An 18,422-nucleotide genomic window follows, 5' to 3' on the forward strand; every position below is an offset into this window, starting at 1 on the left:
ATTTTGTACACAACTTTTACTCCAGAAACACTGCTATTGCTCGTCTGGGTAAGTCCTTTTCAAACTCCCTTCATGACCTTAATGAGAACCTTTCACCAAAAATTATATATTTAATGAACTTAAACCTCCTAAGACCTGAACTCTTTCATGGCATGCATTTTTAATTTCTCTTTGCTATTTGGGCTGATTGAGACCTGTTGAATGTAAAAACAAAGAAATATCTTTTTATCTGATTTTGCTCTTCAAGGGCCTGATATGCACCTATGAGGTCACTCGTTTTCAATTTCAGTAGAACAGTGGCAGTATAATGTCCTCGTAAGTGGATATCCAGCCCTTGTAGAGCAAAATTTAGTATTGTGGTCTAGACAACCCAAAATTTGGACACCGGGTCCTGGATCCTAGGAGAATAAAGAACAGCTGCGTGACAGCTGAGTTTCTCGATTACCTTTTGCCTGGATCTGCTGTAAATGCACTAAGACAGATGATGTCTTCCTGAATACTAAGACATCCCATGCGACCCTGCTGCTTTATACTGTAACCTTCACTTGCTCAATTAAAAAAAAGAGAGTGTAACGATCACTGAAGAGTGTTATGATGTTTTGTGATTTCCCGCAACTGAGTGGGAGATAACTGCCCAGACTTGGTAAAGTAGTGTGTCTGTGTTTCTAAATGTGTGTGTCTGTCTTCAGTGCATGAATTACACCCTCCTCTGTGTCTGAGACCTCTTTTAAGCCGTCCACTGACGTTTACTACTAAGTAGATAAAATGTTTATTTATGAGCTACTTGTTCTGTGCGAGCAGGTCTCAAAGACCTGCGTTCTCAACCATGATGTGAATTTCTCTCCTCTCCTGAGGTTGTTTGTTGCCAGCTGAAGCGATTGAATTGGTTATTCTCACATCGGATTGCGATCTCTCCACGTGGCTCCAGGCAACATTCACATCTAACATCTATTCACATAATGTTGCTTGGTTTAAATGCAGTGAACTTGTCTGCCGTACAACATGTGAGATGATCACTCTGGCTCTCGGCCTCGTCTTAAGACAAATAATGTGAATTTATTTCCATATTAAACATGTAAATGTATTTAGCTTCCAAAGTTATCTTCATAAGTGAATTGCATGTGCTCCTAGTTCCTGATTTCGTTTTTCTTCATTGCAGAATAACCTACCTAATCTGAAAAGTAATAAATAAATAAATGCAACAGATTGTGATAAATAGTTTTTTATTTAGTGCAACAAATATGAGCACAAAATGACAACACAAACCAGTCATTTGCAAGGAATAGAAAATACCCTTTTGTATATCCTCCTGTGACGCCTTCTTTAATATTCATAGTGCTCATCTTATTCCAGAAATATAATGTTACCCAGTGAAAGCTCCTCCTGTGCTCAAGAGCAGCAAATTCATCAACAAAACAGGATATCACATATAAATGTAAAGCTTTTTTTTTCTGTTAACAACCAGCTTAATACAGATGAAACCGAGTGTGATGACCTTAAGAATTTAAGCTATTTTTTTAGGCTTCTGCTGGCATCATCTATGATTCACAGTTATGTTCAGACAATTTTCTTCTTAACAGTACAAATGCATGGCTACAACGTAAAGGCAACACAAAGCAATACTTCAATCGTATTTCACCACATGTTGCATTTAAAGGCAGCGTGATGTTGAATCTTTTTCTAACGTGACATTCATCCATTTGTTTTTATTTACACCCCCAGATCATGTTTGTTCCTGTGTTAAAGGAGAGCTACATCCATTATGTTTAAACCTGCATGACAGTTCATTACTAAGCAGCAATGTCTGGTAGTCCACAGTCATTTATGAATTTATGACTTTTCATTACATAAGCTACACACTGAAAAGATAAAAATGGGTTTAGAAAGTGCCCTTAATGCTATTTTTTTTCTCTTTTCTGTCCACGCTTTCTTAAAGTTTAAAATGTTGGACAAGCTTCTAACAACTAACTTCATATACATCCATGTCAGGCTTGTTGGTCATTTCTGGACATGAGTGGCAGGGAGACACAGACAGCTCATGCCTAGATGGGCAGGTTGGGCATCGTGGTCGTTTGAAACTGAAAAGCAAAGCGGCGCCTCCCAACACCTGTAGACACGAACCCAGCCACCCAAAGTAAAGCGAGCCAGCTGGATGCAAGTTGAGGTGTGGATACCGTGGGTTATGAATCTTTTGACTTGGATCCATCCCGAGTCTTTTAAGGTTGTGGGTGTAAACCCCTAACGCAGTCAGGCTCAGCAGCCCTGCTGTCACCACCAGAAGTCCTCCTGAGGCTGCTACACCTCTTAGAGGGAGATCTGCCCAGCACCGGACCCCGATGCAAGCCAGGACAATGCCAGTGCCGCACAGGAACAATGAGGTTAGCACCAAACCCTGTGCCAGACGAACCCTGGGGTCTCTCTGATACGGACCAGCCACAGGCCAGCACTGCCTCAAGTCAGAGCGCTCCACCTGCAGGCAGCTCTCCCATAGTCCATCAGAGCGCAACAAGATCAGTGCCTCCACTGAACTGGACCTGGTCCCATGACTTTTTGTTCCTGACCGGAGCAGACTTCCCGGTCCTGCCATTCCCAAATGTGCCTGTCCCTCTCTCCACTGGGGGGTGATGGCAGCAGTGAAGACTAGGACCAAACCCAAGGGGGCAAAAACGATCCCCATCACCATGGAGGCTGGAGTGTGCATCTTTTGTTCTCACAAATCCAGCTTGTCAGGAATAAAAAAAATAGTACAGTACCAGTGTTCAGTATGCTACAAATATTTTACAAAACACAAATAACAGTGGTTGTTTCTCCAGACAGAGACATCGCCTGCTGGTCAAATCTTGGCATGGTTTACTCTGCTCTAAAAGAAGAAGAAGAAGAAGAACAGTTAGATAAAATCCTGTGTTTAAAAAAAAATCAATTTGTGTCACAAACATCTCCTCCACTTTCTGACAAGAAACACAAAGAGCTTTAGAGAGCTATAAATAAGACTGTGGCAAATGCAAAGACAGTCACTACAACGATCACAACATTAAAGATTTAACACGATAAAATAAGAAAAAAGCTCGCCCAGTACCTCTTAAACGAAAGTCTCATGTGTTTAATCTGCAGGCTCTTCATTCTGACTGCCTGAGTCAAAGAGAAGGTCAATGCGATGATGAGAGACAGAGAAAAGCAGAGGCAGAGCTGAAGTGGAGTAAACACAAGTGCACGAGCAGACGGAGAAAGCAGAAGGAGGTTTGGCTTCACTGCTCCTGCGCTGGACAGGGAAAAAAAACACACACACACAAAAACCCAGAGCAGTCGATGGCTGCCTCTGTTGCTAGGATACAATAACCTGGCCAGGCTCAACGTGGCAGTATGCGTGTGCGGTTGTGTTTATCACAAGACTTCTCTCTGCACAAGATGTGATGATCTCATGTGTACAAATGGTACAAATGTTGGCATACTTGAGTTTAGTGTGTGCGTGCGTGCGTATGTGTGTGTATGATGAGTGTGCCACTATTTTTTTTTTTAATGTTTGAGGATTGATGGCCAGCTGTGACCTTGGTAGAATTCAGTCAGGTTAGTAATTATGTGAGGCCACTGTTTGAATGCAGAGTGAGTCTCAGACAGAACAGTAAAGAATGTCCCAGGAGAAGAGGACAGAGTGAAGACGTAAGTGAATCATGCAGACAAACAAGCCGGACATCTCTGTTAAACAAACAATGTCTGCAAAGATGTTATGATGACAATGCTGTAAGACGTGGCTCACTGTTTTTTTGCAAAGGGGGACGACTAGAAATGTTGAGGCTGTTTCTTATAATAATAATAATAATAATAATAATAATAATAATAATAATAATAATAATAAGCAGAAAATTATTATTATACCAAGCAAAATGTGTTTACACAAAAAAGTTTTTAACAAAGAAAAGTATTTTTATCTAAGGGACATGATGATAAAGTGTCACAAAACATGCAAGCTGTTAGTGAGCTGTACACATAAGAATGCAAACATTTAAAAAGTAAAAAAAAAAAAGTGCAACTATAGTTTAACATATTAGATATTACACAGATTCTTATCCATCATTAATTGTTTAATCATCTTTTCTTTATTATTACAAATTATATATATATATATATATATATATATGATCCTGCATCTGAAGGTTAAGAAAACAAAGGAATGCCTATTTTTAAGCTTAACTTATAACTTACAGGAAGATATTGATCCAACAGCAATCACATTTGTAAATCTGACCTATAATTGATGGCGAGATATTACTTCCAGCAATGTCGCTTGGGAGCTGATGACATATAGCGTGACTGAGTCAGTCTTGTTCCTCTTTAATTTAATCGGAGATTACACTTTGCAAAGAAGCAGCTGTGGGCAGGAAAGGACAGAACGTACTAGAAAAATATTGTTTTAAACGTGCAGAGACAATTGTAGAATTTAGAGTAGAAATTTTGCATGAGAATGCATGTCTGGATGTGGATGCGGGACACAAGCTTCATAAACACAAATATCACTTGCTTGACTTTAGTGACATGACATAAAAATCATAGAAGATGACAGAGACAAGAATCAAAGCTCTGAGCCACCTGTGAGGGCTTTCATGTGCACCACAAAGTCTCACTTAGGTATGAATTATGTTCTATACACACTTGTTACTCTTGCAGCTGTCGCATTGCCAAGTCCATTGATTACTGCCACTGTAATGACTGTAAATGCAGTGCAGCTCCCTGAGGTGCTTGATTAGGTTTGATGCAGAAAAGAAAGACATAAAGAGGCCAGTCATGAGCCAAAAAATTCCAAGCATGCAGTACATTTTTAATAGCATTTTCCCTCATGAAGGCGTATTTGGAGCAAATACAAACACATGCACGCACACCGACACAGTCCATGAAGTAGCAGTCACTTACCATTCAGGAGGGGTTTGTTTGTATCTCACTGCAGATCGCTGGCTGCCTCCCTGCTGTCGTCTGAATGGCTAACATGTTTCTCTCTGTGGGAGCAGATGGTGCGACGACTTCTTTATTGTTCTTTTCCCTCTTTCTTCTCATCTGCCCTTGCTTTAAAAATTTCTCCACTTGCCTCTGCAACAATTTCCTCTGTCTTCATGTCTGTGTCCTTGTGTCTGCCCCCTCCTCTTTTTTTCCCCCCTGGCTGCTTCCTCAGCTGTCTGCTTCTCTTCCCCGCTATCCCACTTTCTCCTGGATGTGTTTCTCTCTTTGACTTGCCAATGTCTGTGTTATATCTAGGACAGTCCCTCCCTGCTTTTCCCTGTCGCTGTTGCCAAGTAGGGAATGTGGGGAGCTTTCTGAGTAATACCAACACTTCAATCTGCCTGTTTTCGACCACATAGAGGTGTTCGAAAATCAAAATCTGACTGCTTATTGTTTGCCTTTTTATAAATCCTGTTTTGTTTTGAGAACACGGACATAGGGACACAAGCTTGCACAATCACTCCCACACTGGCAGGTGTCCCAATTTATGTGGGACTGCAGAGCATTTTTATCCTTTTTCCTTCATGCCACATTTTGATTGGCTGAAACATGAAGTAAACACTGCAAGACAGGCACTGCAAAAGGGAAGAGAAGGCAGTCATAGTGGTCAAAGGGTAGTTTAACCTGTAGGTGTCTTTGGCTGGATACACTTTGAACATGGAAAGGTGTGAGCCACTAAAAAGTCACAGTTTGTGGAGATGCATTGGAAACTACTACAAACCTAGAAATGTCTTGATTGTTAGAGTTTTAATGTCAAAAAGAGATGCATACAGCTGCAACCCCAATAAAGCCTCAGGACAAAGAAGTTCCGTCACATGCCAGATCTATAACTCTTTCAGTTTGTGTGAAAAAAGTACATCCAATGATTGTTAATTGACAGAAGCACCTACAGCAACATTGCTTTCTGTATGACCTTTACTCTCAAGGTCCTGCCACAGCATTTCAATTGGGTTGAGGTCCAGACATTCTGTTGTTCCTGGGATCACTGTCATGTTGTATGACCCAGTTTTAGCTTTAAAATTAGCTGTTGGACCGATGATCACATACTTGATTCTAGTGTAGACTCCAAGCTGCCTCGGTCCGAGTAAAAGGCTGTTAAACAATTGCAAAACAATTCTTCATACCTCCACCACTGTGCTCTACTGTTGGACAGTTGGTATGAGGTGCTTCCTGTGCTTCCTGCCTCTGTTTATCATGCTTTCACATCTCCTTTCCTAAGGACTTTGATCCAGACATCTTGTTGTTCATATGCAACATTGTAAACCTAAGATGTATTTTTTTTTTAGCATTGCACGACCTGACTTTTGGGTGAATTTGCAAGGACATCCATCCCTGAGAACATTGTGGCAATTCACCCGAAAGACAAAACTCCTAAACACAAACTTAACAATGTGGTGTATGCTGTACAGTGCAGCGAGGAATGCTCAGACCTCTACATTGGAGAGACCAAACAGCCACTTCACAAGCGCATGGCACAACACAGAAGAGCCACCTCCACAGGACAAGACTCAGCAGTCCATCTGCATCTTAAGGATAAAGGACACTCTTTTGAGGATGCCAATGTTCACATTTTGGACAGAGAGGACAGATGGTTTGAAAGAGGAGTGAAAGAAGCCATCTATGTCCACTGTGAGCGACCATCTTTGAACAGAGGCGGGGGTTTACGACACCAACTCTTTGCCATCTATAATTCAGTTTTGAGTTCCCTTCCCAGACGCCTTAACGCCCACTCACATCCTGGGCCATCTGACCTCAGGAATTCGCATGATAAGGTGGGGCCAGGTTTCACAATGAACACACCCGAAACTCTGGCGGACTGGGACCCACACCCAGTTTCACACCTTGGCTCAGGCAATTAGAGGATCATCAGGGGGTCCTTTTGTCCCTCTGTGGGGGGATACTCCCACTAGGTTTATATCTGGGACTCTCCACCATTTGACCTTAGAACTGAAGAAGCTTCTCGGATGAGAGGTGAAACATCTTCAAGCAACTTAAAGAAGTCCAGACGCTTTTCTTTGCAAGCTCCTTTGACTACGATGACCTGGATGACTGAGAACCTTCACAGACACATTGTGGCAATGTGTTAACACACACCTGAATCTTCTGGACCAGCAAACCACCAAAACATCTGCTTTTACAAAGGTTCTCACACTTCCTGATGATCAATTAAAACAAAGCAGCACCTAGCTGCTACTTAACCCCTTAATTCCTATGGAGGCAATTAGACAGTACTTCATTTTTTTACAGGACTGCAAAGTCTTGTGAAAACTTTGTTTTTCAATGCTTTTCACTTTTATTGACACCTCTCACAATGTCTCATGCAAATATACTATTTTCTGCACATTTTGTCTGTTGGAGTCTGAATAACACACACACACACACACACACACACACACACACACACACACACACACACACACACACACACACACACCTATTTAACATTTATGCTTTCAGAATATGAGAGGACCAATCTCAGGCACAGATCAGTTTCATGCTTTTGTTTGATGTGTAGAGAGAGCAATCAGCTCTTTCTGAATTTTCCAATATGCACTTAATCTCCTAGGCTAATTGTAATTATTCACACCTCCTCTACACAAGTGGTATCTTTTGTTTTTCCCACTGCTAATTTATCTCTTTTTTATTTCAGTTAGAGCTGTAAAAACAGAAACAGACCCCAAACCTCTTATGCATTTTCTTTATTTTCATACAAAAGGGCCAATGCTTGACCAATATAACCTGATTGTAAAATTATGAAATAATGCAGGGATACATGCACGCTTTGAAATGATGCATAATGTATAAAGAAACAAACAAGTTTTTACACATGCATATACATGCACACAGTGAAAGTCCTCTGGCTGGGTTGAGGGTGTTTTTGAAGTGTTTCCAGAAAAAAAAAATTTGTGATATCACCATACAGTCAGGAAATGTCCACAATTTAGGGGCTAAATGATGACCAATACTAACTCATGTGTGGTTTTAAGGGTGGAAATGTCTGACTTTAGGTTCTGAATGCAACCCAGTGTTGGGTGATCTCGGTTGTGAAACTAACAGGAACCTAGAGGAGGATACTTTTGGCAGTAAAAAAAAATAGTGACAGCAGACTGAGAGTAAGAAAAAAACGCACCATTGTGTTTTTATAGAAGAAATGATGAGTACATCGCAAGCAGCTAGAATAGTAACCTATAAAAATGCTTAAAAAATGCTGTGCACAAATCATGCACGGAGCTCTTTCAATAAAAATGAAATACATAGCAGTTTATGGAAACTGGTATTCTATATGTACACAGATAGCTCATACAACACTGTCTTCTTAAAACCTATTTACATTAAATACATAAAGGGCCGCTGAGCATTATTGCTCTGACGTTAACACAATCACAAGAACGGGGAAGAAGAATGATATGTACAACATTTTAGGCAGAAGTAAAAAACTGGGGTGCTGCTTTCACTTCAGTTTTCTTCTCGCTTTTTGGAAGTCCACATCCTACATTCTGTCTGCTCAGGCAGTGCTTCAAGAAATTGATCAAACTGGCATCTTTATTTCTTCATCCTTCAGCAGAGTGGGTGGCTGATTCTTCTCATACTTCAACAAGGGTAACCTGGAACTGACCGTTGCCCAACTCGGAAACCTCGATGAGGAATGCTGACTGGTTGGTGTAGTGTTGGATGATGTTGTCATCCATGTTGACAAAGATCCTGTTGGGGAGACAAACAAAAAGACAGGGTTACTCCGGGGACTGTGGAGAAACAAGGTGCAAAACCATTAACCTATTTAGAGAAAATCATATTCGTCTCTAAAACTGCGGTGTTCAAACAGCCTAATAATGTGTTCAGTGTACTCAACCTTTCACCCTGGTGTGACACAAACAGGTTGCCAGGGTTAAAGACAACATGTCTTTTGTTTGGAAGAAGATCTCAAGTGAAAGACAGAGGCGGTATATCTCCTGCATCAGTAGGAGTTAAAAATCAGGTCACCCTGTTCTTCCGCCTCCTCCTCCTCTGCAGCACTAACACTAGCCTTTAAGGCTGTAATGACTGAACTAACCACTGTCCCGTGCATTCTGCCTGCAGGGACAGGATTGATTGAAGACAAGAGCAATAGACAGGGAGGGAACTGCAGGGAGAATGTAACCCAACCTGTTAGTTTAGCTGCTCCCCCTGCAGTGATTGCTTCCAGCAAGCAGCAGGAAAATTACCCAAAGGTGTTTCAGCTACTGACAGTAAGTCTCAAAAAGAAAAAGCACAGACTATCAACAGTTTGTCAGCCACATAGAAATTCTGCTAATTATTCTTTCGCGGCTAGTTGTAAACCCTTCCTATCTAAAATAACAAGCATCCGTATTCATCGTGGAAAAAGCGCAGCTACCTGTATGACCTTTCGCCATTGAGCTGAAAGACGCGTGACAATTGTAAACCTGACAGACAGCCTTCAGCTAGCGAGTGGAAACATCCAAAGCCTTTATCATATCAGGAATTTCGTCTTTCAATACCGCTTTCTGATGTTCCAAAGAGATAATGTTATGAAAACATAAATAAGTACAGCCATTGCCAGTGACTCAACAGCAGGACTTAAAAAAATCTTTTCATCTTCTTTCAGTCATATAGTTTTCCTTTAGAAGAGCTGCAATTAAAACATTCCAGGGCCGAGCCAACTAACCTACCCGCCCGGTTTGTCAACAAGCGCTTCCTTAAGGGAAGATAAGATTAAAACAACAAAATAAGCCCAAAATCAATGCAAATCATGGCGACAGGTGCACTTGGTGAGACTAACTAGTCTATCCATCTGTCTGCAACACAGGAGCCTGTCTGAGATATCACAGGGTGAGAGGTAGGGTATCAGCAACCTCGGAAAGGTTGGAGGGCCAAGACAACCATTCACTTTCACTATGGTTAATTCCTCAAAAAATGTTTGGATTGGAAAAGAAAGCTTCTTAGTGCCACCAATGATCTCTGTTGTTTTTGGTAATTTGTAAAATCACAGTGCAATAGTCATAACAAAAGAACAGGACGCTCACCCTCTCCTGCATTTTTTGTAGATTTTCCCGATGGTTTCTTTTTGCAGGCCGTACTTTTCTGAAATCTGAGGAAAGTAAAGGAACGAGAAGACTGTTAGCATGATCTGATGAAAGAAATATGATATTCACTTTTGGCAAAAAGGTATGGTACAAATGTTCCAGTGCATACAGAAGTAAACAGGTGAAGGTGCTTTTGATCCCCACCTCAGGAAACTCAAGTCAGAGGACTCTGGAATGTGTTTTTGTGTGTCTTTAAAGCAATCATGTGATACTTACAGCTTCTCGCAAGCCCGACAGCGTTGGCGAGTTGAGCATGAGGGCATCAAACACCTCTTCAGAGTTTGTCCTCACGTACAGAAGAACTAATATAAACCAAGAAAAAACATTTTTTAACACCAAAGAGGACACTTTTTTTCAATTTTGATTTAACTTAGATTTTTTTATGAGACTTGCATGTTTCTATCTACCTCTCTGTGCATCTTCTTTGCGAGCTTGTTTGTTGGTTGGGGAGCTCGTCTGCTCTCTGTCTGGATACAGCCTCTTCAGAGAACTCCTGGAAGCGCAAACATTTGCATTAGACAAAAGCGGCCACTTAGCTTCTGTTTGAAAATGCTGACTGTGATGGCTAAATGTTATGTTTTTTTGTGCGTGTGTGTGCGTAACTATGCTTACCTTTCCGCTTCGTCCATGGGAGTGGCCTATAGAGACAGGGAAACCGAGAGGAGACCAGAGATCTGATTAGACGCTTCTCTACTGATAAAGGCATTGCCTAATGTCCCACCTTCCCAGAGCTGTCTATGCTTAACACTTTAAAAGAAAAGGAATGTTATCATCATTTTAGTGCTGCATTTCCCATAACCTCTAACGGAGCAGCGGAAGTGTGGACACTGATGGAGAGACACTGATAGCACCATCCTACGCTTAATCATACTGTTAAATCAAAGATATTTTCTGCTTTAGCTATGCAATAAAAAACTGTGATGCGTCACATTGTTAAGCAATTTTGCAACTTCCTGTTCTTTATTTTTCTTTTGTGTTAGCCACTGAAAATCAGGACTAGCTGTATAATGGACCTAACAGCAATGACATCTAACCCATGAACCCTCTTATTATTGATCCGAACATATTGCATGCTCCTCTAGGCTTCCTGGCGTGGGAAAAATGTCCTGTCTGAACAGCACTCTCACCACACTACTAATGCAAGTGTATCTGAGTAGAAGAAACAGAGGATATGAGGGTGTCTTGCCGCATAAAAGGTGTGAGTGCTGTCTCACCAGGTGCGTGCGTGCATGTGTTTCTGTGAAAGCGCTCATAGCTTAATCTCGGTGTCAGCAGCTGTAGCTGCTTGTACTTGTGTCTGGTTTCGACTCCAATTAGCTCATCGGATCTCAGGCCTGTGTTTCACCTCACTTTCTCTGGCACCACTATCCCCCCACCCTCCCACTTTTCCCACCGCATACTTTCCCACAGTTTTTTTTTTCTCCCCTGCCTTGCTCGTGCCTGCCCTATTGCCTGCAAGGATATGGATGGGTGGGGGTAGCACTGTTGTTAAATGAGGACCTACCATGCGCTGTAAGCTGGACAGGTGTGTCTCTGGAATAAAGAGAACTGGCTGGGTGGTGTGGTCATCCAGGGTCTGGAAGAAGGTGCACTCGTTGCCTATGGAGCTACTTACTAAAGATTTAGCTGCAAACAAAGGAGGACAATGAGGGATGTTAGATTGGACTTTCACAGATAGCATATTAAAAAAGGTCCTATAAAGGTTGTGCTGCCATTTCCAGTGCTAACTGTTACCATCATTAGTGTTCTTTCCTCGCCTCTTGGATCTCTTCCTCTCCTCGTCTCTCATCTTCCTCTCTGCACCCTGACGACACACAGTTACACCATTAGATAAGTCATTCTGACTCAATTAACGCATGTTTGCTCGTATAAGAAGATGAATGGAATAAAGCGAGTTACCTTATCACAGAAAATCTTGACCTGGAGAGCAGCTCTCTGTATCATTTGGCCGTTTCCTGAGCTTAAGTCGTAAGTGTCGATCTGAAGGTTCAGGGGCAGGCCTTTCACTCCTTTCTGAGAGGAGAAATCTGTGCTCAGGGAATTGATCCCAATGTACACCTGGAGGAAAAGAGAAATGATTATTATATGTATACATCACTATGGTGTCGGGCAGCTTTTACTGATGTTTTTCATTTGTTGCTCATGTGTCCCAGTAGGATCATAATGACATGTTTCGTAGACAGATTTCTTTTTTTCTGGCCTTTACACATTCTCCCTGTGATCATATATACTAGAGACAGTTCCCTGCCTTCCTGCTCCGTGCCGTTTGCAGTAGGTTCGCCCCACCCCAGCGCCTTTGGGCCACAGAGAAGCTCGCATAAGCTGTCGTGTCTTTAGCCGGTTGTTGTGACAAGAGCCTTAGGGCCAAACACATTTCTGGGATTCCTCCACTCCCACCACAGCCACTCCTTTTCTCCTTCACCTACCTGTTCTACCTTTCCACTATTTTCCTCTAAAACTTCCACCTGTTCTTTTATTTTCATAGAACTGGCCTTACAGTCAGAGGTGTCTGTGCATTCTTGTGTGATAGTGATGTGGGTGCATCTTTGTGCCGGTCTGTTTACCTTGGCCTCCTCGCTGGGGTTCCACACAAAAGAGAGAGCATTGAAGGCCACTTCTTCAACATTGCTAACATTGCTGAACACTTCCTTGTAGTCCGCTGTTAAAAAACAAAGAGAAACGGTTTTTTAACAGCGGTATGAAAGGCACAACAGAAAGTGGAGTATTTTTTTTGTAACTTTTTTGGTAACTTTCCATGTGCAAAGAACATACCGATGTCAATGACCCTCTGCTTGACAGTTGGCTGGCGTCCGTGCCAGTGATTCCAGAAGCGCAGCTGCATTTCTGGGCTCTTGTCATTCTCAAACACGGCCATCACCACTGTCTGAAGTGGAGAAAGGAAGGTGACAAAAAGAGCAGGAAAATTAGATTCATTTGTCTAGCTGGTACGTATTTCTTTACACCTGCACGCATATCTAAGAATTCTCCTTCGTCGCACGTCATCCATCACTCCAAATCCTTCCTTTCTCCCAAATTGTCACCAGTTATTTGTGTTGAGCTAGCATGTGTTTTTTGTGTATTCTTATCCTCCGATTCGTTTGACAAAGAAAACGGCTGTAAACCGCACCACACCTTCCTCTCTCCTTGTCCACTCCTTTTTTGCTTTCTGTTCTGCTTGTGTCACATCAGACAAATGTAGCTGAGGTGAGCTGTACTGCGCTCTGGCCTCATTGCCCTGAGGTAGGAATAAATTATAAAGGGCAGGATGCTGTCATTTTAAATGCACCAACCTGGTGTGCAGGGTGTCAGCAGGGTATTAGTCATTAAAGGAACTGTCTCCAAGGGAGGGACAGATATTTGGGAAGGGTTGCCTTGTTGGCACGCAAAGAATTCAGGTGTTATTTGGCTTGATGGAAAAAACAAAATGCCCGAAGGGAAGGATGTAACAATAGTCATCTTTTTTTTTTACATAAGACACACACAGAAAACAAAACAAATCTTGGAGAATAACTTAGAACAAAAGCAGTCCTTGCTTTCCTGATGATGTGTCACGATGGCTCACCTTGACTTTGGTGGCAGTAATGCAGGTGCTGCTTTCCACCCCATGGAGAGTGATGGGGTAGAATTGTCCCTTGTTCAGATACACCATGGGGAGCTCGCTGGGCTTGTGAGAAGAAGCTGCAGGAGCCCCAAGAGAAAACTGGAACTCACTCCTGGATCTCTCAGATGGGGAACTGGTGTAGGAGCGGGAGTAGACTGGGCTGGAATGGTTTTCAGGGAAGGGGTCGCTGTAGGGAAGATTCTGATAGCCACACAGAGATATATGGATTAGTGAAGGAAAAAAAGAAACAGCACAGAGCTTTTAAAACTATATGGGAGACAGGGCTTTAACTTTAAATTATGGTACTAAGTTTACCTCAGTGCTGGGGTCAGGGAAAGCAGTGTTCTCTGGCCACTTTTGCAGCAATTCAAAAAAGTTGCTGAGCTCCTGTTTGTCATAAGTATTTTCCACAACACTGGTCAGCGAGGTGTATGTTTCTGAGGTGGCGGGAACGGAAATCTGCGGGATCTGCTTAGATCCCAAAACATTGCTGGGCTGGATGGGAAGGTTCTCAGAGAGAATCTTCATGGCGATAGCGGACGTGTCCAGTGGAGAAATCTCATTGGTCTGGTGCAGATTCCTGGCAGGATGGGGAAGTTGGGGGGGGGAAGATTAGCTATAACAGAAAATCCACCTTGTTGATGTCATCATGACTCAGGTAACAACACATCAAGGAAACAAACATAGTTGAAGTGACTGACTATTGTGTGCCCTTAACCGTTACAGAAGCTTAAAGGCTGCCAGAGTAAACGTACAACGGTCAGTAAAAGCACCTCTTGCGTCTCAACACACACACGGCTACTGCAAACTTGTAGAAAGGCCCGGTTTGACTCTGGGCGGGAACTGTTTGTCTCTTAATCCAGTTTTTCCCCCCTCTTCTCTGTGTTTGAGTTTCTCGGATAAAAATGTTTGAGGGAACAACACTGAGCCCCAACAATGGCCTTTCTCACATACCTAACAAGGAGTAGGAATATAAAGACCAAAATGAGAAAAAACAGCTACCTGTCCTCCTGTTGTGAAACTCTTTAAGAAAGGCAGAGAGGATGATCAAGGAAGGGTAGATGAATGGAAGAGCTTGAGAGGAAGACAACAATCCCTCTGACTGTGTTTGACTAGAGGATTACCCACTCATCAGTTTACGGCCTCCTAAAGCCCTGCCTTTCTCTTTCTGTACCATTACTCGAATAACTTCAGTTCAGTGACAACTGATTGAGTATCTGAGTCATGCTACCTGTCACAGAAATGACAAAAAAAAAATGGACTGAAATAACTATTTAAAGCTGTGCGGTGAAGAGTGACATGACTATGACTATGAATGACTATAGATACATGGAAACAATGTCAGAGGCATGACTGGTTTGTGAAGCGTGAGTGAAAGTGTGTGTGTGGGAGCAGCTGCAGAAACTCTGTCTTACCTCTCTGGTACTTTGCACACGTTGCCTGTGCGGCTGCAGGCAGCATTCACTTTTGGGGTCTGGAAAAATAGGAAAAAGGGGGAAATGCGATAAGTGTCAGGAAATTAAAATGAATCTTTAGGTTTACTCAAGATGAACTACTTTGGTTTAACACAACTAGTGCTTATACATTATTTACCTTGCACTGTTCATAAAACATCGAGAGGGCTGTTAGCTCTTCGGGCAATCTGGATTTTGAGGGGTTCGGCTCAGTTATGGAGTTATCCAGATAAGACCAGGAGTCCATGGCGTAGTTTGAGTAATTGTTATAGCTGAAGTTCTCGCTCTGAAAGACCAGTCCCAGAGTCCTACAACAGGCCAGAAAGGGTTTAGATTAGCAGGGTGACTTTCAAATTAAAATATACACTGAAACAACTTTAAATATCAAACTATAACTATTTAGTTTTAAAGTCCTAATTAATAGCAGACCCACTATGTTTCCGATCGCTTAGCCATCAGGATTTGACATTTACCATGGCCCTGGAGCACTGCACATACTTGTCCTGTAGCCTGTAGGGTTTCGATTGCAAAAGCACCGTGCTGAGTAACATCTCTCAGACGTAGCGGTGTCAAAAAGGCTTAAAAAGCCAGGGGCCACCCATAAACATGCACACACACACACGCATAGAGTTTTTTGGTTTCCAGTGTTGTGAAAGAAAGAGAAACTACATTTGTGAGTCCTATATAAACTCTCATATTTGCTCAGATCTTAAAAGAGATGACAAGATTTTCTTGCTCAGTAAACAGAAACCCACAGCTGTCACAGAGGTGAGCTCTGGTTTTTCATTTCACTTGGAAACACACACACACAAAGAGCCTGGGTTTCTGGGGATTGTATTTGTTTGTAGAGACTCACATCGACACTGAATTGTTAACATCAGAACTGTTAGGATAAGCCCCCTTTGGAGTTTGTCTTAAACGGCTAATGAACAAATAGCTGCAGTGTAACCTAGATAAACAGTTAATCAAATGTGATGACATGAGGCAAAGACCACAGGTGTGAACAGCCGCAACAGAACTAACGCTTAGGGAGAAATCCCACGACTTCTCACACGCATTAATGGATGACTGCTGATTAATGCAATTCAGCCCAGTATCTGTAAAGCTAAAAATACATTACATACATATGAGCATGGAAAACTGCGTACCTCAAAATCTTTGGTTGCCAGATTAGAGCCTCAGTTTATACTAGTGTCCTTTCAAATTTTAGCTATGCCACAAATCCTTAAGCAAAGCCGGTACACCTGTTCAGAGGTGCACCTGTCTCACACTCAGCAGCAGCCTCCCAAAACAACAAACACAAGTTATTCTCTGCGTATTTCCCCCAAAACAAGCCGACAGCGCTGGTTTTAACTTTGGTCCATAGGAGGGGGGCGGGGGGGGGGGGGGGGGGGGTCTCGTGTCTTGGGTTTCACCATTACGTAATTCAATGCAGCGCATGCTGTCATTACCCCTTGTCTCCAACACCTCAAGAAGAGGTTCTTATTTTCTGCGCTCCTTTTGTGCTCTGTGGCCCCCTAGGTTAGTGACAGCGCAAGTAGAAGCAGACCCACTACAGCAAAAAACGCCAACTTTGTGTGTGCCTATCACAGCTTGTGTGTGTGATAAATTTATCACACACACAAGCTGTGATAGGCACATTTTCTCCTGAAAAACGCTCCCTTTCACATGGGGTACCATTGACAAAGAAGAACGGGGGATTCCAGGCTGGAATCTTAAATAACCCATTCACTGTGTTATACCAAGTCCAAACTAAAAATGTTTTTGTCTTGTGGAAAGACAAAAAAATACCTAATGGGAAAAAAAACTTGCAGTTACAATAGCTAAAAAACACCTAAAACAAAACCCTTGAAGAACTTACTCAGTCTCTTTGGTCATGTCTTCAGTCCAAGTCAGCTTGAATAGGCTCCTTTAATCTCCACTCTTCAGTTTTCGTAGGGGATTCTCTTCTTCTTCAGTCTAACAGGGAAGAGCTGTGAAACGCTGATGAGTCAAGTGTTGTGATTCTCTCTGAAGAGGACCCAGATTTATTTCATGCCCGGACAAAGTTTCCTCTCCCCTCTGATTGGCTGAGAGGTGTGGAACAGGTGTGTGATAGGACAGGTGAAGAGGGGAAGGTGTAGATCTCTTCCCAAATTGGAAAGAAACCATGACTGTGAATGTGTAAGCCCGGAGTTCACTTTGCATGACAATCCATGGCAGGAGAGCTTTGAATCTCATTAACATTTTGGATTAAAAAGAAAAGAAAAGGGGAGACTGGTGATCCCAGAGGTGTGAAATGTTTGGTAATGACTCTGAGAAAGGCAGCAGAGGTCAGGAACTCAGCTTTAAGATGTTAATAGTTTTTCAGTATCATTGCTCACTCTCACCCCTTCATTATTATTTCACTGAAAGGTTTTGGTTTCTTTACTTTTTAAAAGCTACATTGCATTTATAAATGCGTTATTGCAGAGAGCAGAAGAATCCTGAGATTTAAAACTTCAAAAGAAATCTTTCATTTGTTCCATTGTTTTTATAATGATCTGAAGTGTTTTGAATTTTCAGAGCAAACTATAGATTTTTCTTTCAAGAATATAATGAAAAAATGAGAATAACAGAATAAATGAGCAAATGATGACCAAGACACATACGGAGAGGAAAAAAACTTTAAATAAACAACAATGAGCCCTGAGATAGGCTCTAGATGTAAGTTTTAGGGCCACAGTTAGGAAAGTGGATGGATGGATGGATGGATGGATTAAAAAAATGCAATCACCTGAATCTGTTGGACTCAGGACTGTCTGGGCAACTTTTTATGCTTTGCATTTGGAGGGAGGATCTACATCTGAAGAAAGAAACATGGAAATGATGAGAAAGAGCTTCTACTTTGGTTAGAATCTCTTTCACAATAACCCTGTGTAAGAGTTTTTTAAGAGTAAGATGCAAACTCCCTAACCAAAGCTCACACATCGTGCTACCAGGAGTCATATAGGCGCTTGTCGCTAAGGGATTTTATCTGTAGCTCAGAATCTGCCGAGCCTTTTACACGAACACACAGAGCGAAAGCTAGAAAAAGCAAGGATGATTATATGTACCTGTTTATCTGTTCATCCACGTGTGAGCCCCTCTTGTGGGACACCTGAGGGAATCTGGCGTGGTAACACACAAGGGTGCGTGCTGTGCAGTCTGCCCACACACTCATGCACACCCTCACTGGATAAGAAACACACGCATACATGCAGAAAGCCCTGAGGCAAATTGGCTCTGAATCAAAAGAGAAAAAGAAAGAAGTCTGTGAGTATGACGCATCTTTTATTA

At 42.2% G+C, this 18,422-nt stretch overlaps 2 protein-coding genes across 3 annotated transcripts; both read right to left on the reverse strand.

Moving 5' to 3' along the window:
* Window positions 1-1,206: 1,206 nt before the first annotated feature.
* On the reverse strand, window positions 1,207-5,450 carry cldn23l (claudin 23-like). 2 transcript variants are annotated; one of them, XM_026152922.1, is made up of 4 exons: window positions 4,906-5,450; window positions 4,648-4,733; window positions 3,077-3,129; window positions 1,207-2,860 (listed from the first exon to the last, which is right to left on the reverse strand). In XM_026152922.1, the coding sequence occupies exon 4, from the start codon at window positions 2,699-2,701 to the stop codon at window positions 1,958-1,960; it is 744 nt and encodes a 247-aa protein (XP_026008707.1). In that variant the 5' UTR covers window positions 2,702-2,860; window positions 3,077-3,129; window positions 4,648-4,733; window positions 4,906-5,450; the 3' UTR covers window positions 1,207-1,957. The 2 variants fall into 2 exon arrangements, with proteins under 2 accessions (XP_026008707.1, XP_026008708.1); XM_026152923.1 differs by lacking the exon at window positions 4,648-4,733.
* A 2,223-nt stretch (window positions 5,451-7,673) lies between these two features.
* Window positions 7,674-17,135, reverse strand: grhl3 (grainyhead-like transcription factor 3). Its single transcript, XM_026152831.1, has 15 exons — window positions 16,987-17,135; window positions 15,265-15,433; window positions 15,087-15,145; window positions 13,987-14,251; window positions 13,633-13,872; window positions 12,843-12,954; window positions 12,635-12,729; window positions 11,970-12,128; window positions 11,805-11,874; window positions 11,575-11,696; window positions 10,683-10,708; window positions 10,478-10,563; window positions 10,287-10,372; window positions 10,011-10,075; window positions 7,674-8,691 (listed from the first exon to the last, which is right to left on the reverse strand). Exons 1-15 carry the CDS (start codon window positions 17,001-17,003, stop codon window positions 8,574-8,576), a joined length of 1,689 nt encoding a protein of 562 aa, XP_026008616.1. The 5' UTR covers window positions 17,004-17,135; the 3' UTR covers window positions 7,674-8,573.
* Window positions 17,136-18,422: the final 1,287 nt, after the last annotated feature.

The sequence above is a fragment of the Astatotilapia calliptera genome, chromosome 19, assembly GCF_900246225.1.
Source record: "Astatotilapia calliptera chromosome 19, fAstCal1.2, whole genome shotgun sequence".
Lineage (NCBI taxonomy): Eukaryota > Metazoa > Chordata > Actinopteri > Cichliformes > Cichlidae > Astatotilapia > Astatotilapia calliptera.